This window comes from Natator depressus, chromosome 6 (genome assembly GCF_965152275.1).
Source record: "Natator depressus isolate rNatDep1 chromosome 6, rNatDep2.hap1, whole genome shotgun sequence".
Classification (NCBI taxonomy): Eukaryota; Metazoa; Chordata; order Testudines; family Cheloniidae; genus Natator; species Natator depressus.
Window position 1 is genome coordinate 113,518,072 of NC_134239.1, and position 27,790 is coordinate 113,545,861.

General features: G+C 43.3%; 1 protein-coding gene across 1 annotated transcript; it reads right to left on the reverse strand.

Annotated features, from left to right (window-relative positions):
* Window positions 1-986: 986 nt before the first annotated feature.
* Window positions 987-23,954, reverse strand: TMEM179 (transmembrane protein 179). Its single transcript, XM_074956335.1, has 4 exons — window positions 23,627-23,954; window positions 14,207-14,344; window positions 12,364-12,442; window positions 987-2,508 (listed from the first exon to the last, which is right to left on the reverse strand). Exons 1-4 carry the CDS (start codon window positions 23,926-23,928, stop codon window positions 2,329-2,331), a joined length of 699 nt encoding a protein of 232 aa, XP_074812436.1. The 5' UTR covers window positions 23,929-23,954; the 3' UTR covers window positions 987-2,328.
* Between the last annotated feature and the right edge of the window lie 3,836 nt (window positions 23,955-27,790).

Consider the following 27,790-nt stretch of genomic DNA (forward strand, 5'->3'; position numbering starts at 1 on the left):
ACAACCAGGCACCTGCGGGGAAGCAGGCAGTGTGAAAGTGGAGGGAAGGACAGCCTCATCTTCACAGCATCATACTCTTCTCCAGAACCAGTGGAAGCATTCCCAAAAGGACAGCCTCTGTTGTCTAGGATAGGAAGTGATGGGGAGACATCCACTTTCTACATCAACAACAAGTAACTTATGTCCCACCCAGAAAATTACTTAAGTTAATTTTGAGCATATGAATAGCACCATGGAAGTCAGTGATATTACCACATGCTCAAAATTAGGCTAAGTGACTTGCTGGATGGGGGCCTTAATGCTGAACCTTAAACTGGCATTAAGTTACTTGGTCTCCATCTCCATCTTCTTAAAATCCTTCCCTGATGTGAATTCACAGCTGGAGAATGCTGTGGCAGTATGGCTCCTGCAGGAATTTTGTTCCTTTGTGGGTAGGAACCAGTACATGGAAACAGGGCCTCTGTGTAGATGGGCCTTGTTTCTAGAAACCCTGTTCAGACAGATCTAGTCTCTGGAAATCGTCTGGAACTCTATGATGTGCAGATTTCAAGAGCCAGCTCCCCTGATTGAACAATTCACAGAGTTTCACATCCCCTACATAGGTTTTTCCCACATATGGGAACAGTTTGGCCGTTAGTCCATACACAAAATCTTAGATTCTCAGAAACACAGCAGAGTCTGTGCAACAGAAGTATTGTAAGTCTGAGTGATTTTTGTGCCTTCAGACCGTGATTCAGCAGTTTACAGAAGTCAGCGGTATTAGTCACATGCTTAAAATTAAGCATTTGCTTAAGCACTCTGCTAAACTGGGGCCTCAGATTCCTTTTGTACCTGATGACTATAGTCTATATACTAGCAATTATTGTTTACAGTGTTATTGTAGCCATCTTGGTCTCAGGATAATAGAGAGACAAGGTGAGTAAGGTAATAACTTTTATTGGACCAACTTCTGTTGGTGAGAGAGACAAGCTTTCAAGCTTACACAGAGCTCTTCTTCAGGCTTTTTCAGACCTGAAGAAGAGCTCTGTGTAAGCTCAAAAGCTTGTCTCTTCACCCAGAGAAGTTGGTCCAATAAAAGATATTACCTCGTCCACCTTGTCTCTCTGTATACTAACAAGGCATTCATTCTCGAGCATAATAATTCCACTGCCCTCTGACTTATCTGTGTTCCTAATCGTTGGATATATTTTAGTGTTTTATAATCTCACCCATTATCCTACCATCTGAGCACTTTCTGTGTAAAATTAAGAGCAATAGCAAAGTCCCTAGTGGACTACATAAAGTAAATGGCCCTTCTCCCTTTTCAGGGTAGCAATACTGAATCCTGGAGCAGCCCCTGGCCAATGCGGGGGAAAACAGCCCAGTTCATAAAAGAACCAGCTATATGATTACTGAGCAGTTTTTACAGTTTACTGTACTGATAGAGACATTCATAGATCTACTATGCAGCTATTTATAATAATTTCACATATCCTGTTTGAGATAAATAGCACAAGTAAACTCTAATACTTGAAGCTGAATAGTATATAGTACTAGGGATCAAATTACATATATGAAAGAGCAAGCATTAATATAATATATTAAGATTAATCTCTTGCTATGCAAGCTGCAGTTACTGCCCGTTAGACTACATTTTACAAAGCAGTAATAAATGCTGGCCATGCCAAAGTCTAAGATGAAACATAAACATAAATAGGCTCTACAATCCCTCCAAAAATATACGGTACGTTTAAGATGCTGTAATATCTTATGTCACTGTATGAATTTTACTCTATCTAACATTAAGTATATAGTCAGGTACACAGCTCCAAATGTTCTAAAGTGATCAAATCAAATGGGAGCAAGGGTTATAACATTGTTGGCAATATTTCATATGTATACAGCAAATTTGGGGGTATCAAAGGCCCTTTCCATAAGTAGGTCAGAGCAGTGCTAGCTAGAACAACATTAAAACCATGCTGCAAACTACACTAAAGGGGTGGTCTTAGCAAGGTTTTGCTAGCACAGTTCTCAGAAAACATCCTTCCCTCAATAATCAGGAAAAGCATGCTAGAACCCTGATAGGGACAGCCATCTTCATACACAGGCATAATTAGTTCTGCTCCCAGTATGTACAGGAAAGGAAGCCTATTGTATCATACAGTTCATTGTCTATATCCTAACAGAAATATGGCTTCTGACAATTTCTCATTAAAGGACTGTATAATTCTAAATTAAATTTCAGTTCAGGAAAGCAATGATTTCACACACACTCACCAATTCTCTTCACTTCAGCTTGTGCTAATGAATTATAAAATTTACAACCTGCACCATCGAGTGGCTTACATATTAGATCATGCCACTTTTCTCATCCTGCAAAAAGGTCCGTGAAGAGGATCGTCCTAGCAGCAGCTCTTTCTCATGGATCAGGCTGTCTAGCAGGTCTTCCTGCCTGTAGTTGTGATAAACCTTCAGGAAGGCCAAAATGGTAATTCCCAGCCAAGTCAGCCAGGCAGCCCAGAGACCAAACTAGGCAGGAAAAGAGATGGCAGAGAGATTAATGTTGTGTTGTCAAGATACAGCCAACCCTCATTTTAAAGACAGATCCTCGTGTGGATGGACTTCAACGGAGTTGTGCCAGTTTACACCAGCGGATGATCTAGCCCATTGTTTCTCAGTCTTTTCAGGTTCGTAACCCCCTTTACATTTACTATAAAAGTAAGAGTAAAAAGATAACGATAACAATGATAAGCCTATATAATATTATTACCACTATATCTTGTGAAATACACTCAACCCACTAAACCTTTTGGCATTTGTTCTGTATTTGGCTGCTATCAACCCTCTGTGTCTAGTAAAGTATGTATGGAGCCAGATAAGAGAAAGTCTGTAAGGTCTACAGTGTTAGCCAATATCATATACAATATTACTATATATTTCACATATGTTTGTGTATGAATTGCATTTATGTTACGCTCCTTTCAAAATGCTCTTTACTTATGTTAAATCAAGGGGAGGTGTGAAGTGTTCTAATTTCAGTGTTAGGTACAGAGACATCCCAGAGAGAGAGGGCAAGACAAACAATTTTCTTGATACTTAGCTAACATGCCCTCTGTACCAAGCTAGAGGTGGTGCAGAATGTCTTTAAAGTCTTGCTGACTTTTGGAATGCTATGGTCAAAACAAAATGAAGAAACTGTTGCAATGTCTGTCCTGTTTTCGTGGAGGGGTTGTGTAAAACCTGTCAGAATTTAAGATGTATTCTACATTAAAACTTACAAATGTGTCCCATCTACCAGATACAGTCAATTATTGGCCTCTTGGTATCTTCAAAAAATGTGTCAGAGAAGACAGACAAGAAATGACTGGTAGTTTAAAGTAATACAGAGAAAATTGTGAAGCTTCTCTGATTCAGGTATAAATACAAGCAGGGTAAGCACAAAATCTTTAAGAGTCTCACCAGCTGCACTTCTGTCTTCCAGATTCATTGGCAATGTATTAACCTTCCTTTCTGTATTATGCTGTATTAATCCCTGACTAATAATCTTTACAATAATAATAAACATCTCATGTTATCAATTACATTAGACCCTTAACACACTTTTGAAAATTTCCCACGTTTTTGTCCTTATTTACATCTCAGTCCACCAATATAAAATGTCTTTAAAAACAGCAATGAAGTAAGTTAGATAAAAAGATATGGAATGAGAAGGTGTTAAAATCACACTCATTTGGGCTAATATGTAATATCGCATATCTGCATTCGTGTCATTAGTGCAACATCAAAATTGTAGCACTCTCTTAAATGGTCTCAACACAGATTTAAGTCTGCATTAAGTGGCTTTTCTATGCCTTTTGAGACATACTCAGCATAAAAGACTCTAGATAAATCTAGCATAATTCAGTTAAATGAGTGAAGATCAAAGAAAAGTTCTGGACAAGCTAGAACCAGCTGAATGGTATTTAAATGCCAGCGATCATCAAACTGGTTAGTTTCTCCTTGCAAAGTTTACCCGGGCCCAGCTCTGTAATTCTTATTCAGGAAACATTCCCAGTGTATTCCCTGAGAGTGGTGCTTGGGTATGAACAGCTATATTGAGCCATCAGTGTGCTATACAAGGACCTGTTTTCCTGGACCATTAAGGATGGCCATTCTTGCTCTACTTGCCTTGAAGAATCATTATCACGGTGCCAAAGAAAAACCCATAAACTGGCTGTGCTGAAACTCTGCTTAATGTACCTTATGATACTAACAGATAGCACTGCAGGAATTTGTTCCCCACTGGGATCTTTTTTCACATGATCTACTTCTGGGGTTCCTTACACACTAGCAGGTCTGTGCCCTGAAATTGCATTTCCTTTTGTCAACATAGAAGAATCTGGAAGATGCACCTTCACTCCTCACTCATGAATGTACGGGAGTTAAAGCAGCATAGGCTGCCTCTGGTAGGTCAGTAGTAGGAATTAGGACCAGATTGTTTGGGGCTAGTTCTCCTATGTACTACAACAAAGTAAACTTTCCTCCTGCAGGATCTCTGTATATGTTGGCACACACTGTATGAAGCAGAATTTTTTCTTGCACCGTTCCCTATTATAGTCAAAAGAAGGTATCCCCCTGCACATAATTTGTCCTTAATGACCCTGGTGTCAGCAGCTGGATATATAATTGCAGTTTACTCAGTCATATCCTACCATATACTCCTACACTACCCTTCTACTGACAGTGAGGGGAACATCACACACACATACAATTATGGCTGGACATGACCCCTGGTGAAGACAACAATATATAGCAAAGGAAACACAGTGAAATTACACCTACATAAGGAAAATGCAGACAAAGCAGAATTGGTATTTACAGGACCAGAATTTGTACTATATTAACATAGGTTTCAGAGTAGCAGCCGTGTTAGTCTGTATCCGCAAAAAGAAAAGGAGGACTTGTGGCACCTTAGAGACTAACAAATTTATTTGAGCATAAGCTTTCGTGAGCTACAGCTCACTTCATCAGATGCATTCAGTGGAAAATACAGTGGGGAGATTTATATACATAGAGAACATGAAACAATGGGTGTTACCATACACACTGTAACGAGAGTGATCAGATAAGTGAGCTATTACCAGCAGGAGAGCGGGGGGGGGGGGGGGGGACCTTTTGTAGTGATAATCAAGGTGGGCCATTTCCAGCAGTTGACAAGAACGTCTGAGGAACAGCCGGGGGGGGGGAGGGGGGGGGAATAGTTTTACTTTGTGTAATGACCCATCTACTCCCAGTCTTTATTCAAGCCTAAGTTAATTGTATCCAGTTTGCAAATTAATTCCAATTCAGCAGTCTCTCGTTGGAGTCTGTTTTTGAAGTTTTTCTGTTAAAGAATTGCCACTTTTAGGTCTGTAATCGAGTGACCAAAGAGATTGAAGTTCTCCGACTGGTTTTTGAATGTTATAATTCTTGACGTCTGATTTGTGTCCATTTATCCCTGTACGTAGAGACTGTCTGGTTTGGCCAATGTACATGGCAGAGGGGCATTGCTGGCACATGATGGCATATATTACATTGGTAGACATGCAGGTGAACGAGCCTCTGATAGTGTGGCTGATGTGATTAGGCCCTATGATGGTGTCCCCTGAATAGATATGTGGACACAGTTGGCAACGGGTCCCCTGCCCCGGCTCTCCTGCTGGTAATAGCTCACCTTACCTGATCACTCTCATTACAGTGTGTATGGTAACACCCATTGTTTCATGTTCTCTGTGTATATAAATCTCCCCACTGTATTTTCCACTGAATGCATCCGATGAAGTGAGCTGTAGCTCACGAAAGCGTATGCTCAAATAAATTTGTTATTCTCTAAGGTGCCACAAGTCCTCCTTTTTTTTATATTAACATAGTAGCAGTTTGAGAGGAATAAACCACCCAGATGATTTTTAATCTCTGACTGAAAAATTAATAACAAACACTGTTCCCAGAGCTGTGCTCACCTTAAAGTGAATGTCAGAGCCCACATTGACTTTCCTAAGAGCAGGATTTATGACATTTTGCCTGAGTGGCTGGTCATATACTATGGTTACAAAGCACAGAATAGATAAATAGATGTGACACAATGGCAGCTAGTTTGCGCGTGTTTTTCCTGCACTCGAACCATGGCAAAACAAAATATTGGCCAAAGAGGAATGATAAAGTTGGTAGGGGGAGAAAATATTTTACAAGCTTCTAACAGGTTATTACAATGAAAAGAAAATTATAAAAATGTAAGGCCTGATTCACCATTGTATTATTCCTGTTTTAAGCCCATGTAACTCCATTGATTTCAACAGGGTTACACCACATAAAACTGGAGATGAGAATGGTCAAGAGTATGAAAAAACTCAGATTGAAAAGATTGTGATTGTTACCTTACAAAAGAGCCAGACAGAGAGAATATGATAAATAATGAATAGTCTACGGAAGGTAGATCAGGAACTTCTGTTTCTCTGTCTCGTGACACAATAACAAGGTTACAATCAGTGAAATTAAAAGGTGGGAAATTCAAAACCAATGAAAGGAAATAGTTTCTCACACAACACATGATCTGAACAAACTGGGGAAATGGTCTGAAGTGAATAGGATGAAATTCAATAAGGGCAAATGCAAAGTACTCCACTTAGGAAGGAACAATCAGCTGAACATACACAAAATGGGAAATGACTGCCTAGCAAGGAGTACTGTGGAAAGAGATCTGGGGATCATAGTGGATCACAAGTTAAAGATGAGACAACAGTGTAATATTGTTGCAAAGAAAGCGAACATCATTCTGGGATGTATTAGCGGGAGTGTTGTAAGAAAGACATGAGAAGTAATTTTTCCGCTCTACTCCGCGCTGATTAGGTCTGAACTGGCGTATTGTGTCCAGTTCTGGGCATCACATTTCAGGAAAGATGTGGACAAACTGGAGAAAGTCCAGAGGAGAGCAACAAAAATGATTAAAGGTCTAGAAAACATGACCTATGAGGGAAGACTGAAAAAAATGGATTTGTTCAGTCTGGAGGAGAAGACTGAGAGGGGACATGATATCAGTTTTCAAATACTTCTAAAAGGTTGCTACAAGGAGGTGGGAGAAAAATTGTTCTTGAGGATAGGACAAGAAGCAATGGGCTTAAATTGCAGCACGGGAGGTTTAGATTGGACATTAGGAAAAACTTCCTAACCATCAGGGTGGCTAAGCACTGGAATAAATTGCCTAGGAAGGTTGTGGAATCTCCATCACTGGAGATTTTTAAGAGCAGGTTAGACAAACACCTGTCAGGGATGGTCTAGATAATACTTAGTCCTGCCATGAGTGTGAGGGACTGGACTAGATGACCTCTCGAGGTCCCTTCCAGTCCTACAAATTCTATGAATAAACTGGAACCACTGTCACAGAAAGTCATTGAGGCCAAAACCTTGCCAAGATTCAAAAAGGGAATGGCCATTTATGTGGAGATAAAGAATATCCAGAGTTACCATAGTCAATGTTAATGGACATTTTGGAAGAAATATTAAACCTTGCCCTTCAGGGCTTAAATCAATCTCTATTAGAGACCAGGAGGAGATTTATGTAGGGGTCAGTCTACCCCACATTGGTTACTGTGGAGTTCTTACATCTTCCTCTGAAGCATCTAGTATTGGCCACTGTCAGAGGCAAGATCCTGGGTAAGATGGACCTTGAGTTGACTTCAGTCTGGCAATGCCTATGTTGGAGTAATGCAATGGTGAATCAGGCCAAAAACTGGCAGAATGTCGTTAAGGTTCCTTAACAACTTTTCTTAAATAGATTGTAATCTCTGCCAAAGTCAGACCTGACAGCTGTAAGAGAGTGGTGGAAGGCAGGTATGTCAACTCTAGTGAAGACCCCTTTCCCTATGAACTGAAAAGGGATTATCTCCACTTAATGAGAGACACCTGAGTCTGCCAGTGACCTTGAAAAAACCCCTCTTCTGGTGAGAGAGGCAGGAGGGATGAAAAACAAGCTGCAGCAGGGTTAAGGGCAGCACAGAAAAAGGCTTCTCCTTGGTGGAATGCTGTTCTCCTCCCTATAGGGTGTGGAAGAAACAACCAAGTTAACTTCTGCTTGGGGAAGGGGTAGCAACTAGAAGTCTGTGTAATAAGGCAACACCCAAGGGAGGGAGCAAGGAAATGTATTTCGTTTGTGTTGTTTGTTTTTTGCTTAAGAGGCCTACTGTAACGCCCACCTTGTAAATACTGAAAAAATGAACAAAAGTGAAGAATTAATAATCTCTGGAGCAGGTATGATTTACTCTAGGCCCCCATCACCAGAGAGAGAAATTCTGAGGCTGACAAGGCAAGGGGGGGTGTCTTGCCACACATGGTGTCAGGAGTGGGAATTGATGCAGTGGACTAACCCAAGTTCAAGACAGATAATTCCTGAGAATGGATGACATGACGAGGGTACTGGTGTAGGCCACTGTGGTAAAACCAATGGTTAGCAGAGCCCAGATGGCCACGCAGCAGGAATCTGTATGAATACAACAAGAGACAAATCAACTATTGATGATCCAGGAGGCACAGGACCGAGCAACCCTACAAGAGATAGTAAGACAACTGAAAGCCCTGGCCACTCTGGGAGGTGGCCATGATGGAACATGATCCCTAAAGGCCAGCAGTTATCTACAAAAGATTATGACAGAGGATGACATTGAGGCATATCTCCTCATGTTTGAAAGAACAGCCCTAAGTGAGGCCTGGCCCCGAGACCAGTGAGCCAGTATCCTTGTTCCTTTCCTGTGTGGAAAGGCCCAGAAGGCCTACTATGACACTGCAGTGGAAGCTGCTAAAGACTACTCCCAGGTGAAAACTGAAATAAATACTTGCAAGATCCTGAGTGACTACAGCCATAAGAGCCCAGAGATTCCATGAGTGGAGGTACTGGAAGAGTAAAGCACCAAGATCACAACTGTTCAACCTTATCCACCTAATGCAGAAGTGGCTGTGTCACAAGACCCACAGTGCAGAAAAGTACTCTTAGTTTTGGACAGATTCATGAGACGACTACCACCAAAACCTATGAGGGTGGGTTGGCCAAAATGATCCTTCCTCTTATGATGATTTGGTCGCCCTCATAGGGAGGCATTTAATGGCCAGAGAGCTTTCTTGGACTACTGAATAAGATATGTGCTAGACCAAGAGTTCAATCCCAGTCCCAAAGGCCCAGATCTCCAGAAGTTCAGATACAATTATACTGGGGAGGAGGGATGCCAAAGAGTGGCCTGAGGGCACGAAGGAATTTGGGGAACTGGCGAGAGAAGGCCACATGATAAGACCTAATGGAATAGGTCTTAGAATAGGAGGATATCCCGGGCTGTGTATTGATGTTATGCTTGTGGGGAACTAGGGCATATAGCAGCTCAATGTCCTAACATTGAGAGGTCCATGCAGTGTAGTCTGGGTGACAGTGAAAAGGAGTCACTATAAACATTTACACTATACACTATTTACATGGCCAGTTGGAATAAATGGTACGGAGACCATTGCATTAGTAGACTTAGGAAGTGCAGTTACGCTGGTCTCTGGGAAACTGGTGGGGTGGAGCCAGCTGACTCCAGCCAAATGCATGGGAGTAACCTGTGTACATGGGGCATTTAATTACTACCCAGCCATTCCCATACAAATAGAGGTTCAGGGAAACACAACAAGGGTGACAGCGGGAGTAATCCCAAATCTTCTATATCCTGCACTCAAAGGACAAAACTTCCCAGACATCTACTCCCAGTGGAAGAGTTGGAGGAAAGCAGTAACCACGGAGCTGATACCATGGCCCCAGAAAGTAGCCCGTCTCTTATTTTCTATTATTTAGCCCTTTAGCCCGACACTTATTTTCAGCAACTGGGAAATCCTGGAAGGTTAAACAAGAAAGGAGGGCAGACAAAAGAATGGGGACCAAAATCTTGGCCCAGAATCAAAAGGTGGTGTTCGTGGGTAAGTAGTCTCATCCAGCAGGCAAGGAGGCAACTTAGACAGTTAATGAACTTCAAGCTGAGCCCAATTCAACTGACACTAATCCTGGGGGTGAAACAGAAATAGCCCCCCTTTAGTTTGGACATATTGGTCTCTCACACAAGTATTTTGGGCAGCACCAAGCCAATGATGCTCTGTACCACAGTATTAGAAAGGAAGTAGTCAAAGTGATTGGGGTCCCAGTATAGGGGAAAACCAAAGGCCCAGGGCCACATTTTGTGATGAAGAGGACTTATTATATAGAACATTCTGACTATAGGAGCAAGAACTAGAGCAGCTACTAGTACCGCGAGGATACCAAAGGGCAGTATTAGACCTATCCCACAGTCATTTGTCTGGGGGACATTTAGGGGTGGATAAAACCCTAGACAGAATCCTATGAAGGTTCTCTTGGTCAAGAGTCCACCTAGAGGTCTGACGCTATTGCACCTCCTGCCCTGAATGCCAATTGCAAGGTCCACGACCTCAGTACCCCTACAGATTATTAAAGTCCCATTTGAGAGGATAGTAATGGACCTTATAGCCCACTGGAGAAGTTGGCCCAAGGACATCAATGTGTGCTCATGATCCTAGACCACACTACCCATCACTCGGAAGCTATACCCCCAAGAAACATGATGTCCAAGATGACAGCAAAGGAGTTCATCCAAATTTTATCTTAAGTAGAAATACCCAAGGGACTCCCTTGAAATTAAGCTGCAATAGGATCTTTCAATTACATTGTTTTAAAATTCAGTTTGAAAAGTGAAAAGTAATGCATATTGGAAAATATAATCCCACCTATACATACAAAATTATGGGGTCTAAATTAGCTGTTACCATTCACGAAAGAAATCTTGAAGTCATCGTGGATAGTTCTCTGAAAAAATTCACCCTATGTGCAGTGTCAAAAAAGCTAACCGATTGTCAGTAACCATTAGGAAAGATTTCAGCGTAGCAGCCGTGTTAGTCTGTATCCACAAAAAGAAAAGGAGTACTTGTGGCACCTTAGAGACTAACAAATTTATTTGAGCATAAGCTTTTGTGAGCTACAGCTCACTTCATCGGATGACCACTGAATGTATCCGATGAAGTGATCTGTAGCTCACGAAAGCTTATGCTTAAATAAATTTGTTAGTCTCTGAGGTGCCACAAGTACTCCTTTTCATTAGGAAAGAGATATAATAAGACAGAAAATATCATCATGTCACTGTATAAATCTATGGTAAATCCACACCTTAAAAACTGTGTGAGTTCAGGTCACCCCATCTCATAGAAGATATATTAGAATTGGAAAAAGCACAGAGAAGGGCAACAAAAATAATTAGGGGTATGGAACAGCTTTCATACAAAGAGAAATTAAAAAGACTGGGACTGCTAAACTTAGAAAAGAGACGACTAAGGGAGTTTTGATATAAGTCTGTAAAATCATGAATGGTATGGAGAAAGTGAATAGGGAAGTATTATTTACCCCTACACATAAAACAACTAGTGGTCACCTGATTAAATTAATAGGCGGCAGGTTTAAAACTAACAAAAAAAAGTACTTCTTCACACAATGCGCAGTCAACCTGTGCAAGTCATTGCCCGTGGATGTTGTGAAGGCGAAAAGTATAACTGGGTTCAAAAAAGAATTAGATAAGTTCATAGAGGATAGGTCCATCAGGGGCTATTAGTCAAGATGGTCAGGGATGCAATTTCATGCTCCGGGTGTCCCAGAAGCTGAGACTGGACGACCAGGGGTGAATCACTTGAAATTGCCCTTTGCTAGTCATTACCTCTGAAGCATTTGGCACTGGCCACTGTCAGAGACAGGACACTGGGATAGATGGACCATTAGTGTGACACATTATGGCCATTCATATGCTCTTATCAAAAATGTATTAAGGGTTTGACTTTGCAAGGTGCTGAGTACTCTGGTCCAATCCACCACAACACTTGAGCACATGCTTAACTTTAAGCACTAAAGAAGTCCCACTCAAGTCAATGGACTGTTCGCATTCTTTAAATTAAGCACGTTAAGGCTGATATATTTAAGGGGGGGAAGGAGGGATAACAGAGGTAAGCATCCAAATCCCAACACAAGTCAGTGGGAGTTGGGTGCTTAATTCCCATAGGCTCCTTGGGAAAATCCCAGACTAAACATTTTGCTGGATAGGGGCCAAAGTGCTCAGAATTTTTCAGGAATGAGCCTTGCTGAGACAGTTACATTTCAGTAAAAGCAGTAGGTACCTATCTATTAGTAGTAGCTATCTATTTTTAATTTTTACTAAAAAAACATGCCCATCATTATGGCTCCACCCAGCACCTACTGAAGTCAATGGAAACACTTCTACTGGCTCAGCACCAGTAGCATCAGGTCCATGTCCAAATGGCTAATGAACTGAAACATCCTTGTATCTTGTTCTGACTTACCTGTGCAATGGCAAACTGATCATAGAAGGCAGAGGTTTCTAAATTCAGTTCAAGATCTATATCCTGTAGTTCTTCACAGCTACAAGAAGAAGGCATTTGGGGGGGGGGGGGAGAAAATTATTTCAGAGATTCCAAATAAACAGACCAAGCATAAGATGAAGTAGCCACTTAAAAACTGTCCTTGCTAGAATGGTTTTCTAAATAGTAACAAAAAGAGCATAGCTATAAACAACATAGGTATGACAATGTTGCCATTAGAAAGATTATTCTGCTCCCTTTGAAATAAGTATAGGCTTCTTTTGTTATGTCCACTCCCAGAACAAACTGTTAAATAGTCCTAATCAGTTTCCGTTATTCTAAACGGAATTACCAGAATAAAGGCTTCAAAGAGTAAGCAGTTGAATAGTCTATCAAATAAGCTTTCAATTATTGCCATAACTGGGCTGCTTGCCAATTTCCTCTCACATTAAGAGAGAGATTTCATTATTTTTTAAATCTATATTTAATTATGTAAATGAACAACACTGATTTTCTGAAATGTATAACATAACCTTCGTTATGCAAATAATATGCTTAAAACCCTCCTTTTCTACCGCCCACCCCAACACCTCCTGCACAAGCACACACATTTGGATCACCCCAGATGTTTGTTTCACCCCTAAATGCAACAAAGTGTACGAGCCTCCATTACCTTTTGACATCATCAGGCAAGGCTTCAGGAGAAGGGATTGTGTGGGTGTTTTTGTTTCAGAAGCTCCAGCAAGGAGGAGATATAGTGATGGTAAAAGAGAGGCTGCCTACTGATTTTACAAATAACTCGGACTTTTATTGGTGGTATGAAAAAAATCCCAGGATTTTGAGGATGTCTTTCTATCTCTTGGTTGATTTCTGAAGGCTCTTCTCTGTCCTTTTCAGTGGTGTCAGCCATCTTGGATTCTTATCCGAATATTCGATTAGGCTTTTTTTTTTTTTGACAACTGAGATAGAATTTTTAACCGAATATTCGAATAATTCGATTAATCGTTGCAGCCCTAAACAGAACATTTACTATGGCATTTTGCAACATATGACAATGTGAAACATAAATTTATGCTCTAGTAATAGTGTTACTCAATATCATATGACATAAAATGTCACTTTTTCCTATCTCTTCATTGATATTTGTTTGATTTGAAAAATTCGTCTCAAGCTATCATCTGCCTCCTACACTGAACCCAAATATCATTTTATTAACTATACATTCTATAACTCTTAAGATAACGTTGTTCATCAGTACTCTGCACTTATACAGTGCTTTTCATCTGAGAATCTTGGTGTAAACAACACCACTATGAGGCCAATATTTTATACCAATTTTGTAGATGGTAGACTGAGGCACATAGAGGCTAAATAACTCGCTTAGGTTCTTATAGTGAGTCAGTGTCCAAACTAGGATTTGGAACTCAGGAGCCCTGACTCCCAGTTTCCTGCTCTGATCACTAGACCACATTCCCTCCCTCACTAGAGAGTTATCACAACTAGGTTTTCTTTTCACAGCAGTTTATAAAGATTGTGTGTTAATTTCTTTCTATCCTTCTTGTGCTTTTCCATATAACTATGACTCTCTAACAGGCAATGAAACATCAATGAAATAACTATACAATGTTCTTCTTTTATGTGGACTACCAGCAGAAGGTTTATTCATTGTTTTGATCCCAATCTCAAAATCATATCTTTATAAAAAGACTTTCAGGTTTTAAATGCCTTTCCTTGTCTGCTTTCCATGCATTTAATAACTATATTTGGTTATACCTCCATTTATTTGTGCATATGTGAAACAGAAAATTTTTCCTTCAATACTAACCTATTTGGCATGCTTCCTTTTTCGGTAACAGCATCACACCACATGTTAAATCCTACACTCACTATAGTGCTAGCAATAAAGATGACAAAAACCACAAAGACGCTGATCAGCAGATTCAGGAAGGCATAAAAGAAAGAGCTGCAATAAAAGGGAAGAAAAATGTAACACATAAACAACTGAAACACAGCATCAGCAGTCTTGTAAGCAGCACGCACTGGGCACATATGAAAAATACCAGTCTCCATTTGAAACACATCTGCTTTAATTAAGAACGCCTAATACTAGTGACAGACTAAGGATTATGATGTTGGTTCTTATTATGCCCATCACTTAAGCTCTTTCGCTTTTTTCTTTTTTTAAAACGTAGGAGGCCCATTCTGAATCATAAATAGAAAGTTGTGTGATTGTTCACACGCAGCACGGCTTTCATTAGCTCTAATGATTAAAATCACCATTGTTAAAATAAATGTTATTAACTTAAATTATATAGTAACTTGAGCTAAAATTATTTCATGACTATAGTGATAACTGGGACAAAAATTGCCTACCAAAAGAAAACTAAAAATAAAACAAAATACTACTGATAACTATAATTATTTTAATGTAGCAGCATGGGACAGGGCTCAGTTGTGTGTGTAGTGTGCATAGCAGGCCAGATCCTCATCTGGTATAAACTAGCATAGGTCCATTGAAGTCAATAGAGCTATGTCAATTTACATCAGTTGAGGATCTGGGTTTGCACTGCAGCTTAGAATACGACCAGCTATGACATGCAGTTTAGAATCCACGGCCAGCTCAAGGCATATGATGCGTGTCTTATTTCTCACTGTGTTTGCAGAAACTAGGACTGTCCTTGCCAGAACCTACCCAGCCTGTTAGAATTTGATCACTGACTTGAAAAGCATTTCAGTGTTTAGTTTAATGGAACACTTGAGAAAAATGATGATAGATTCGTCATCCTTATGAGCTATTTGCTGCTGTTACACGAGATGAATTAACAATCAGTATGGGAAATTCTGGGCCCTTCATAATACCAGGGATAAAATCCTGCCCCCAATGACAATTTTCAACCAATGAGATCAAAGGCAATTCCTATTGTTTTCAGTGCGAGGTGTCCATGAGGATCAAAGACAGTGTAGGCCCACCACATTTTCTAGCTGTTTTAGGTCTTTCAGGAGAAGGACTTCAGCGTGGCCAGTCTTCCAGAAACACAAGATCAGTCGCTTGGAGCATTCGCACTTATGGCCTGTTTCTATTCTTATTGAATGCAAGTTTTCCCACTGAGTTCACTAGGAGTAGGCTATGGCTGTCACTGGACATGTAAATGTTAAATGCTTTAAGTCATGATAATGAGAAAATTAAATATAAATTATTAATACTTAGCATTAACATAGTGCTTTTCATCTTTAAAGGACAAGTCAATTAATTCCCAGGACCTTCCCGTTAAGCACATAAACAAATTTATTCCCATTTTACAGACAGGGAAACTGCAGGGGAGGAGGGGCAGGATAAAGGAAAGAATTTAAGTGACTTGACCAAGCCACAAAAGGAGCCTGTGACAAAGCTAGATTTAGAAATAAGGTGTCCCTGGCTCTTTGGCCTGCGCTTAGATCACTAAATCATGCCCCTTACTAAAATTAAGCATTGCCAGTTCTTACAGTGATATTGCATGGAGCAAGGAAATGGCAGTACACAAATCTATTTGTCAACTATAAAATTAAATGATTGACTTATCAAATATACACTGAAAGCTTATACAGGGGGCTGATCAAAGACCAGCGGGAGTCTTTCCAGTCAGTTCAGTGGACTCTGATTTAGATCAAGCCCCTACTGCAGAAAGCAGTGGCTCACCCACTTAGTAGACAGCATGAGCGTGGAACATCTCTACTGGATGTTCGGCACTGACTTTCCATCTACTTTCTGGTGTAATTCAAGACGCTGATAGTCTTTAAATGTGCAATCTTGGGGTTAGGACTGAAGGTGTTCTCAGTGGAACAACCCAATTCTAAAACTTGCTCCTTCCGGTTGGTCTACCAGAGCTCAACTCTGTAAGCTTCACATCTTACAAATGCGCCATCAAGCACATCGTTTGCACTTTACAAATAAACAATGATAACAGTGTGGTGTAAGACTCATCTTTCCAGGCAACCCTTTCATTAATCTACAGTGCTGCTGTGTTGTCTTTCTTCTTAATGTTCAGCTAGTTTTCTGTTTATAGTAGTTTGTAGCTATATCCACGCATCTGACTGATAATCAATGGATGCTCTGTAAACTATTTAATAAGGTGAATATCCTCATATTTTAACTAGGAGTCCCTTCTTATTCATCATGGGCCCAATCCTCCTTCAAGTGAAGTCAATTGCAATGCTCTCATCAACCTCAGTAAGTGCAAGGATGTGCAGCAGCACTGCTGCAGAACTTCCTCCTGAACAACCTTCAATCAGTACAGCAAAGATGTGCATAGTTTATGATGCCCAAAGAGCACAAATTCCTCTACCTCTCCAGAAATAAAGGGCCATTTTCAGGGTTAGTCGCTCATGCATGTTTGAAATGTTAATGGACCTTTGCTCAGTGTTAACACAGCATAACTCACTTAGGATGCTACATTTGCTTTTCAGATTTGCCATGACAAATCTGGGCATAGGGTGGAACTTCCCTTTCCCAGTGTTTTATTAGACAGGCTACATGTTGTCCTGTTTTAATCCATATTTTGACCTTATGTGGCACTAGACTTGCATATTTTATTATAACAATACACCTAATCTTGGCTTTCAAACACATAGCAGCCTTCCAAATCCTTTCTTACCCAGATCAACATTTTATTAACTATGAATAGTGTTACCCAAAGGATAATACACAGCTGAAATAGAAGAATCTCAAAAGCTACTCATAAAGAACAAATCTCAACAAAAGAATTGTACAACACAACAAAATAAAATAAATACCCAAAATTGGAAATAGATCAAAAATCGTGAAAGTCTTGTCCAAAATACACCATTAAAAATCTTTTTAGTTCTGTTTCTTCCAAATAAGCTGTTTTTAAACTATAAGAAATAAAATGCATCTGGATTCAACCAAACATCTATAGCTAATTGAGGTTTATGATATTTGTTTAAAAATACACTTTTTTTCAAAGTGTATTAAAAAGTCTCCTCTTATAGGATAAGCTTCAATCCTGAGAAAGCTAGCTATTGCTTTATTAAAAATCTGTTAGGGCACATTTTAACAGTGGATAGTCTAAGGGTGGCCACAGAATATTAGAGAATAATAGCCAATCCTATTATTATTTGCATTACAGTAGCACCTTCGGGTCTCTACCAAGATTCATAGATTCTAAGGCCAGAAAGGACCATTGTGACCATCCAATCTGACCCACCTGTATAACATAGGCTGTAGAACTCCTCCCAAATATTTCCTAGAGCAGATCTTTTAGAAAAATATCCAGTTGTGATTTAAAAATTGTCAGTGATGGAGATCCACCATACCCCTTGTTCCAAGACTAGGGCCTCACTGTGCTAGGCACTGAACAAATACATAGCAAGACAGTCCCTGCCCCAGAGAGCTTACAATCTAAGTAAAGACAAGACAAAGGGTGGAAGGGAAAATAGAAGTACAAAAAAGATATTTCTCCAAGGTCACACAACAGGTCACCAGCAAGCTGGGAACAGCACCCCACTCTCCTGACTCCCAATCCAGTGCCCTAGCCACTAAAACAATACAGCCTCCCACTCATTCTGTACATCTTAGTTTACTCCATAACTAAATATTGCTTCCAGTACCCTTTGTGTATTTCTTATTCCACATAATCAGGTGCCAGTTTGATCACTTTATTGTTGCAGGTAATGCTAAGCTTGGAACTGAAATGATAGTGAGATAATAATTTTCATAAATAACTATCACCGTAACCACTAGTACCATGTCGGAAAAATGGTAAAAATTTTCATCAGTTGAATCAATTCCCCTTTTTTCCCCCAACAAAAAGTTTCAAAATTCTGAATTTTTTGACCAGCTGTACTGACCACACAATGTACATTATTTAGTGACTAGAGGAATGAGAAGGAGGGTGTGTGTTCCTAAACTGAGTTCTTCTAGTGCCTGGAATTCCTAGTGGTAACTCACAAATGGCCAGATTCACTGGAATGTCCCAGCTGCTTTGCACTGCCCTGATGGCACAAAGCTTCCATATACCCGTTTCAACTGGTTGGTTTCAGAGTGGCACAAGGCAGCAGGAGCGTACCAGCAAAACTAGAGCAATAATTATAAATGCCTGCAAGGATTCACAAGTGCGGTATGAAGAGGCTTGGCAGAATTTTATTTTTATTTCTTTAGAGTTTGATAGATAATATTGATGTTTATTTTTAAGTGTTTTTTCAGTTATCAATTTAAATTTTCACAGTTGTTCAAGACTATGGGTTTTAAGCATTTATTTCTATTTTTATCTATTGAGCAGATGTTTTCAGAGAACTATCCATAATGACTCCAAGATCTCTTTCTTGAGTGTTAACAGCTAGTTTAGACCTCATCATTTTGTATGTATAGTTGGGACTAGGTTCTCCAATCTGCATTACTTTGCATTTATCAACATTGGATTTCACCTACCATTTTGTGGCCCTGACATCCAGTTTTGTGAGATCCCTCTATATCTCTTTGCAGTCTGCTTTGGATTTAACTATCTTGAGTAATTTTCGATCATCTGCAAACTTTGCCACTTCACTGTTTACCCTTTTTCCAGATCATTTATGAATATGTTGAATAGGACTGGTCCCAGTACAGATCCCAGGGGGCCATGGCCCCATTATTTTTAAAAGTGGGAGAGCCCTCCCACTTTTTACCAGACGTAAGGGCATGTGACGGGTGGCAGAGGAGTGAGCAGGGTCTTGGGGGGGGGGGGAAGAGGTGGTGTGGGAGCAGGGCTTCGGCAGAAGCAGCAGCAAGGGGGCAGGGCCTTAGGGGAAGGAGCAGTGCAAGGGCTTAGGGAGAAAGGGCAGCACGAGGGTGGGGGCTTGAGGAGAAGGGGGGACACAGGGGCGTAGCCTTTTGGGGAAGTGTTGGGGTGGGGCCATGGTTAGAGTGCCCGTGGTCCCCCCACTTTTACAGAGCTTCCATCGCTTCTGGACCCTGCTATTTATCTTCCTTCATTGTGAAAACTGACCATTTATTCCTACCCTTTGTTTCCTATCTTTTAACCAGTTACTGATCCATGAGAGGACCTTCCCTTTTATCCCATGACGGCTTACTTTGCTTAAGAGCCTTTACTAAGGAACTTTGTCAAAGGCTTTCTGAAAGTCCAAGTACACTGTATCCACCGGATCACACTTGTCCACATGTTTGTTGACCCCCTCAAAAAACTGTAATAGACTGATGAGGCATAATTTCCCTTTACAAAAGCCGCGTTGACGCTTCCCTAACATACTGTAATCATCTACGTGTCTGATAACTCTGTTCTTTACTATAGTTTCAACCAATTTTCCTGGTACTGAAATTAGGCTTACTGGCCTGTAATTGCCAGGTTCACCTCCGGAGCCTTTTTTAAAAAGTCAGCATTACATTCGCTATCTGCCAGTCATGTGGTACAAAGACTGATTTAAGCAATAGATCAGATACCACAGTTAATAGTTCTGCAATTTCATATTTGAGTTCCTTCAAAACTCTAGGGTGAATATCATCTCGTCCTGGTGACTTATTACTATTTAATGTACCAATTTGTTCCCAAACCTCCTCTCTTGACAGCTCAATCTGGGACAGTTCCCTCAGATTTGTCACCTAAAAAGAATGGTTCAGATGTGGGAATCTCCCTCACTTTTTTTTTTGGTCCTCTGGTTTTTGGTTTTTTGTTGTTGTTTTTTTAATTTGGGTATACTTATAGTTTGAGCCTCTATTATGGTGTTTTTAAAAAGTTTCCATGCAGCTTGCAGACATTTCACTCGTGTCTATTCGTTTTAATTTCTGTTTAACTAGCCTCCTCAGTTTTGTGTAGTTCCCCTTTTTGAAGCTAATGTTAATGTGGTGGGTTTCTCTGGCATTTTCCTCTCTACAAGTATGTTAAATTTAATTATATTATGGGCACTGCTACCGAGTGGTTCAGCTATATTCACCTCTTGGAATAGATTCTGTGCATCACTTTGGACTAAGTCAAGAATTGCCTCTCCCCTGGTTGATTCCAAGACTAATTGCTCCAAGAAACAGTCATTATTGATATCTAGAAATTTTATCTCTGCATCCTGTCATGAGGCAACATGTTCCCAGTCAATAAGGGGATAGTTGAAATCCCCCATTATTACTGGATTTTCTGTTTTTGCAGCCTCTCTAATGTCCCTGAGCATTTCACAATAACCATCACCATCCTGGTCAGGTGGTTGATAGTATATTCTTAGTGCTATATTCTTGTTCAAGAATGGAATTTCTATCCATAGAGATTCTATGGTACAGTTTGATTCATTTAAGATTTTTACTATATGCTTTCTTTCATATATAGTGCCACTCCCCCACCAGTGCAACCTGCTCTGTAATTGTATATATTTTGTACCCTGACATTACTATGTCCCATGATTATCATTCTTCCACCAAGTTTCTGATACGCCTATTTATCAATATCCTCATTTAACACCAGGTACTCAAGTTTACCCATCTTACTATGTAGACTTCTTGCATTTGTATATAAGAACTTATAAAATTTGTCAATATTTAGTTGTCTGCCTTCATGTGATGTAACTGAATGGGATTCTTTTTTGTTTGACTGTTTCTCTTCAGTTCCTACCTGTACTTTATCAACTTCTATCCTCTCCTCTTTACTGGGATATAGAGTATCCCTTTAATAGACCCTGCCCTACATGATGTATCTATCCCAGCTGTGTACTTCTCTGCACCTGTCAGCTTTCCCCCTTCCCTCAGTTTAAAAAGTCCTCTACGATCTTTTTAATTTTACATGCCAGCAATCTGGTTCCATTTTGGTTTAGGTGGAGCCCATCCTTTCTGTATAGGCTCCTCCGTTCCCAAAAGGTCCCCCAATTCCTAATAAACCTAAATCCTTCTTCCAAACACCATTCTCTCATCCTCGCATTGAGACCCGGTCATTCTGCCTGTCTAACTTGCCCTGCGCATGGTATTGGAAGCATTTCGGAGAATGCTGCCATGGAGGTCCTGGACTTTAATCTCTTACCTACCAGCCTAAATTTTCTACCTTTCCCTATGTCATTGATACCTACATGAATCATGACCACTGGCTCCTCCCCAGCACTGCACGTAAGTCTGTCTAGATGTCTCAAGAGGTCTGCAACCTTCACATCCAGCAGAAAATTCACCATGCAGTTCTCCTGGGCACCACAAACCCAACTATCTATATTTCTAATAATCAAATCCCACATTAATATTACCTGTCTCTTCCTAATAACAGTGGTCCCCTCCCCTGGAGAGGTATTCTCAGTGTGAGAGGATACCATGACATCATCTAGACGGAGGGTCCCAGCTCTGGGATCACTTCCCTCTGCTCCAGCTTGATGTTCTCCTTCCCCAAGATGTTCATCCTCCTCAGCAGCACAGAGCCTGTCAAACTGGGGGTGGGATCACTGTGCTGTGTCCCTGGAAGTCTCGTCTCTGTACCTCTCTATCTCCCTTAGCTCCACTAGTTCAGTCACTCTGGTTTCAAGAGCCCGTACTTGGTCTCTGAAGGCCCTGATCTCTTTGAGCTGAATGCACACATGTCACCTGCCCACAAGACAGATAATCGTTCATGTTGCATTCAATGCAATAAATTGGGTAGCCCCCACTCTGCCGCTGAACTTCTGCCTGCATTCTTTTTACTCTTGCAGAGTTTTGTTTGTCCTCAGGGGTGGGGTGGAGTGTTATTGGCCTAAATTTAGAGAATGTTTATCAGGTGTATCTGGCTCTCACGGACTCTCCAAACTCCCCCACCAAACTCAGTTTGCTGCTCCTCTGGTGGCTTAGCTGGCTTTTTAAACCTCTGTTCTCCCTGAATTAGTCCCACCCCTTGCCAACTGACCCTAAAGGATGGCAGGCTAGAGCCTCTCTAGGAAGCTCTCAACCTTGCCGAACAGCATCAAGTATAAAGCAAAACTTCTTTAAGGACTGACCCTGCTCCAGTTAAGTTGGTGATGCCAAAAATAAAGGGGTCCTACCTCACACCCAAAGTCATGCCCTTAGTTGGGAAGGCGAAGGTCCAGATGGAAGTCTCCAGGGGGAAGTGTCAGATCCCAGCTAACACCTTGTTTCCTGGTGCCCCTTGTTCACCACCACCCCTGGCAGGACAATGTAGGTGGGGGTGGCACTGCTAGGTATTGGATGTCCCAGCACCGAGACAGAGCATAGCCCCCCTCTCCTTGTGCCCCCTTCCCTGCCTTTGCCCTGCAGCTGCAGGGCTGCCTCAGCCAGCTGGGGATGGGTACTGGCAGATGGGTGGTGGCTGGCTCTGGAGAGGGGGAAGGTTCGGGGGGGGGGCTCAGGTTCTGGCAGGGGGCAGGTTCTGGTGGGCTGGTTCTGAGGGGGCAAGTTGGGGGTGCAGGTTCTGGCAGGGGGCAGGTTTGGGGGGCTAGTTCTGAGGGGACAAGTTGGGTTTGGAGGGCACAGATTCTGGTAGGGGGCAGGTTCTGAGGGGGCAAGTTGGAGGGTGCAGGTTCTGGCAGGGGGAAGGTTCTGACGGACTGGTTCTGAGGGGGCAAGTTGGAGGGTGCAGGTTCTGGGAGGGGGAAGGTTCTGACGGACTGGTTCTGAGGGGGCAAGTTGGGGGGTGCAGGTTCTGGCAGGGGGAACGTTCTGACGGACTGGTTCTGAGGGGGCAAGTTGGGGGGTGCAGGTTCTGGAAGGGGGGAGGTTCTGGGAGCTGGTTCTGAGGGGACAAGTTGGGACGTGCAGGTTCTGGCAGGGGGAGGCTTCGGGGGGCTCAGGTTGTGGCAGGAGGCAGGTTCTGGGGGGGTGGTTCTGAGGGGGCAAGTTGGGGGGTGCAGGTTCTGGCAGGGGGAAGGTTCTGACGGACTGGTTCTGAGGGGGCAAGTTGGGGGGTGCAGGTTCTGGAAGGGGGGAGGTTCTGGGAGCTGGTTCTGAGGGCACAAGTTGGGACGTGCAGGTTCTGGCAGGGGGAGGCTTCGGGGGGCTCAGGTTGTGGCAGGAGGCAGGTTCTGGGGGGTTGGTTCTGAGGGGGCAAGTTGGGGGGTGCAGGTTCTGGCAGGGGGCAGGTTTGGGGGGCTGGTTCCGAGGGGGCAAGTTGGGCGGGGGCAGGTTCTGGCAGGGGGGGCTCAGGTTCTGGCGGAGGGGCAGGTTCTGGAGGGGTGGTTCTGAGGGGGTAAGTTGGGGGTGCAGGTTCTGGGGGGCTCAGGTTCTGGCAGGGGGCAGGTTCGGGGGGGGGGAGAGAGTCCCCTAACCCCCCCCCCCCCACACACACACACACACACACACACACACACTTACTCCTCGTGGCCCTTGCAGAGGAAGAAGAGCGTCCGCCAGGCCTGCGCGGCGGCCAGCAGCAGCGAGAGCAGCCCGGCGAAGACGCTGAAGCGGCAGGCGGCCGGGGGCCCCCACTCCTGCACGGTGAAGCGCTGCCGCTCCGCCGTCAGGTTGGCGCTGAGCCACATGCCCTCGGTGAAGAGCAGGCAGCGGCCGCGGCAGTCGTTGCTGTTCTCGGACAGCGGCACCACCACCACGAAGCTGCAGAGGAAGGCCAGGAAGTAGCCGACGCACTGGGCGAAGAGCAGGTTGCTCAGCGCCATGGCGGGCGCTGGGGCGGGAGCCTGCCGCAGCCGGCCGGGGGCAGGGAGGATGCGCGCTGGGGACCCCTCCCCCGGGCTGAGCGCAGGAGGCCGGGAGCCGCGGCCAGGCGGCGCCACCCAGCTCCGGAGCGAGCCCAGCCTCTCCTCGAGGCCTCACGGCGCAGCCGCCCCTCCGGCCCGGGGCTGCTCCCCACCCCCGAGATCCGGGCCTGGAGAGCAGGTGTAGCCGCCCCCCGGCCCCGCTGCCAGCCGGAGCCGGCCTCAGCCCAGTGCAACAGGGCTGCAAACCCCGCCCCCGGTCTGCACCCCGCCAGCCTGGGGCGCTGAGCCCTGCAGATCCCTCTGGCTGAACGGAGCCGGTGTCTAGCCCCAGCCTTGAGCGCCTCCAGTACCCGGCCCCTGCTGGTCCCAGCTGAGCCACCTGCACCCAGCACCTGCCGCCTACCAAGACTTGGCCCTGACCGCTGCCCCCACTAGGGGGACCAGACAGCGGGTTGGGGGGTAATAGGAGCCTATATAAGAAAAAGACCCAAAAAATCGGGACTGTCCCTATAAAATCGGGACATCTGGTCACCCTAGCCCCGACCCAATCCTGTACAGGGAGAACATGTCCAGCCTCTCCTTGCCTGCCTACGAGGCCTGCGCCCCAGCACAAAGATTTGGGTCCCAGCAGCTGACCTGCTCTATTTTCAATCCCTAACCCCATGGGTCTGGCCATTAAATTGAGGGAAATTGCATCGGCTCCACTTCCACAGCAAAAATCCAGCTCCCTATTCAGTAACAGTCCAAATCGCATGTTCAGCACCTACCGCCTGCTGGGGACTACCAGGTTTGGGCCTTTAGTAACCAGACCGTATCGCCAAAACAGGCAAGACATGTTGCCACTTGTCCTGGAGGAGAAACAATCCGGACTCCAGCACATCCCACTACAGGAGCAACAGCAATGCAAATACCTCGAGCTGACACCTGGGCCATGATGGATGGAGTAGATATTCTGGCCATAAGCCACTACATTTTACTGCATAGTTACACACTCCTCGTCCACTATAAAAGCCAGTCCCTGATACATCCTGGCACGTAAGCGCTTGAAAACTCCAGCAAGATCCAACCCACTTTTGTTGTTTTGTAAGGGGACATGCAATAGGGAGCAGCTGCCATTGTTCTCTATTAAGCTGGTAGAATTTAGGGGTGTGAGCTAGAAAAACGTACTAGGCCAAGCAGGAACCAGGTACCACAATGAAGTTGTAGTATTATCACCAGGTTGCATCAGGGTCCAGACATTTTTAGCCCAGAAGGAGCAGCTACACTTGTTTTCTGGCCACGCAGTGAAATCGGGGAGATTAGGACCAAAAATTGGCAGGATCCAGCTGCTGGACCGAACCGTTCTGCCAGGACGGGCTGGGGTTTGAAGTGCCAGAGGAGCTGCCCCAGCGGAAAAAGGATAAAACCTGCATCTGCTACAGGGCAAGCTCGCATCAGCACCACGGACAGCTCTGCTGCTCTGCGTACAAGTCACTGCAGAACAGCATCCAGCCGTGGGCCTCGCATACAGACAAGGGCCAGCTTCGTGCCTGGATAAACCCCAGGACAGGGAGAGAGGCCACAGGCCTGATTCTGCAATCCCTTATACTGGGTGTGTCAGCTCAAAATCACTTTGGTGGAGTTACTGCTGAATGACACTGTAAGAAGGGTACAGGATCTGGCCCTGTGGGGATGAAGCTGGTCTCATTTACATCCATTCTGCACTGGCCTTGCTTCACCAACGCCCGTGGAGTTATGCCAGATCAACACTGGTGTGAGATCTAGCTCTGTGCATTTCAACTGCACTTCCACTATATTGTGTGCATTATTACTTATTGATTTCCAAATAAATCTTTGTTGCATAGAAGAAGGATCTTTAAGTACACGCTACTTATCACCTGCCACAGGCAAGGGAAAATAAAAAACAGATTAATTAAGATTAGAGGAAAGTGACTTCAGTCTGACCTTAAACATCTGAAGGGGCTCACGTGGAGCTGGATTGTAACCTGTCAATGCAGTCTGAGGAGGATCTGGGCATAGCCTACATGAGCCCTTTTCCTCACACAGCATGCTGCCCCCTATGGGACAGCTCAGCTGTGCTGGGTGGAACATAAGCTCCACTGACCCTCCCCTCCCCCGGTCACCTGCACAAGAGGAGAGTAGTAGCCTAGCAGCAGCTGCTCTCTCTTCTTCCCCTAGTCTCCCTATACAGACTATGGCAATGTAGTAAATCACATGCAGGAGGAAGGGACTTCCTTATGCCTTTGTGTGGGCATGCAACCATTGATCACAAGTGAGCCCATAGGGACCATCCAAAACCCATCTGGAAAGATTCTCATTGACTTCAGGGAACATCAGATGAGAACCTGATCTACACAAATCTGTGCCAGCATAAGGGGGAGGGTAAGGGCAGTGCACAGCACAGCAGGGCTGCAAGGAGACACCACAGGTAGTGAGATTTCATTCATCTTCTTCAGCAAATTGTTGTCCTGTGCACACATGCTACTCCCCTTCTCACACCAACTCATCCCCCATCTGAGCTCACTTCCTATTTCCCAGAACACAGGTCACTCCAATCCCAGCTCATCCCAAATCACGTCACACCTAATCCCAACTCATTCCCCATTTCAACTCACCTCCTAATCTCCACTCATCCCCACAACATTAGATCACCCCTAATCCCAACTCCTCCCAAATCACAGATCACCCCAATCCCAGTTTATCCCTACAACACACATCATCTCTAATCCCTTCCTATCTCATCCCAAATCTCAACACCAATCATGCATCATGTTATTTGTGTTTGTTAGAGGAAGAGACTGAGAGTGGGCCTCCTTATACTAGATGAAGGATCTGGGACCTTAAATTTAGGCATGCAGGAGCCCTTTTGCTAAAATACAGTTATTTCTCTACTCTTATGTGAGCAGCTTTCGATACAGACCTGAAACAGCACTGGTGAATCTGTTAGCAAATATAGCTGCTACTTACTCAAGTGTCTATGACCGTATCTGCTTTAAGTAGAGGTGCATGCTGATTGGGTTTTCATTGAATAAATGAATTCATTCATATTGTAAATCATATCCAGTCAGTATTACCTTAAAGTCTTTCTCTGCACTAGTAGGGAAAGAATATTTCTTGTATAGGCCCCTGTGATAAATGAAGGTGGGGTAGCTCTCTTTTATGGACACCCTGCCAGCCAGTTAGCTGTAAAATTCCTCTTAGTAGCTGTTCTCTACTTGCTTTACCTGTAAAGGGTTAACAAGCCCACAGGTAAAAGGAAAGGAGTGGTCACCTGACCAAAAGAGCCAATGGGAAGGTTAGAACTTTTTAAAATTGGGAAAAAACTTTCCCTTTGTGTCTGTTGTCATTTTCTGGAGAGCGAAAACAAAGAGCAGCAATGCTGTAAGCAGCTTTAAAACCAGGTATGAAAAAGCATCAATTCAGACCTCAGATCTACTTATCTGAAACCCCAGATGTGTAAGTAGATGAGGAATGTCTAGAAAGACGCGATTAGGTTTATTTCTTTTATTTTGTAAGGGTTGTGGACTCCTCTGTGCTAACCCCAGATGCTTTTATTTTGCTGTAACCTTTAAGGTGGACCTCAAGAAAGTTATTCTTGATGTTTAATTTTTGTAAGTGGGTTTTTTAAATCTAGCAAAAGCCTAAGTTCCAGGTGTGTTTTCTTTCTTTTTGTTTTTAATAAAATTTACCTTTTTAAGAACAGGATTGGATTTGTGGTGTCCTAAGAGGTTTGTGCATGTTGTTTAATTAGCTGGTGGCAACAGCTAATTTCCTTTGTTTTCTTTCTCAGCTCTTCTCCGGAGGGGGGGGGTGAAAGGGC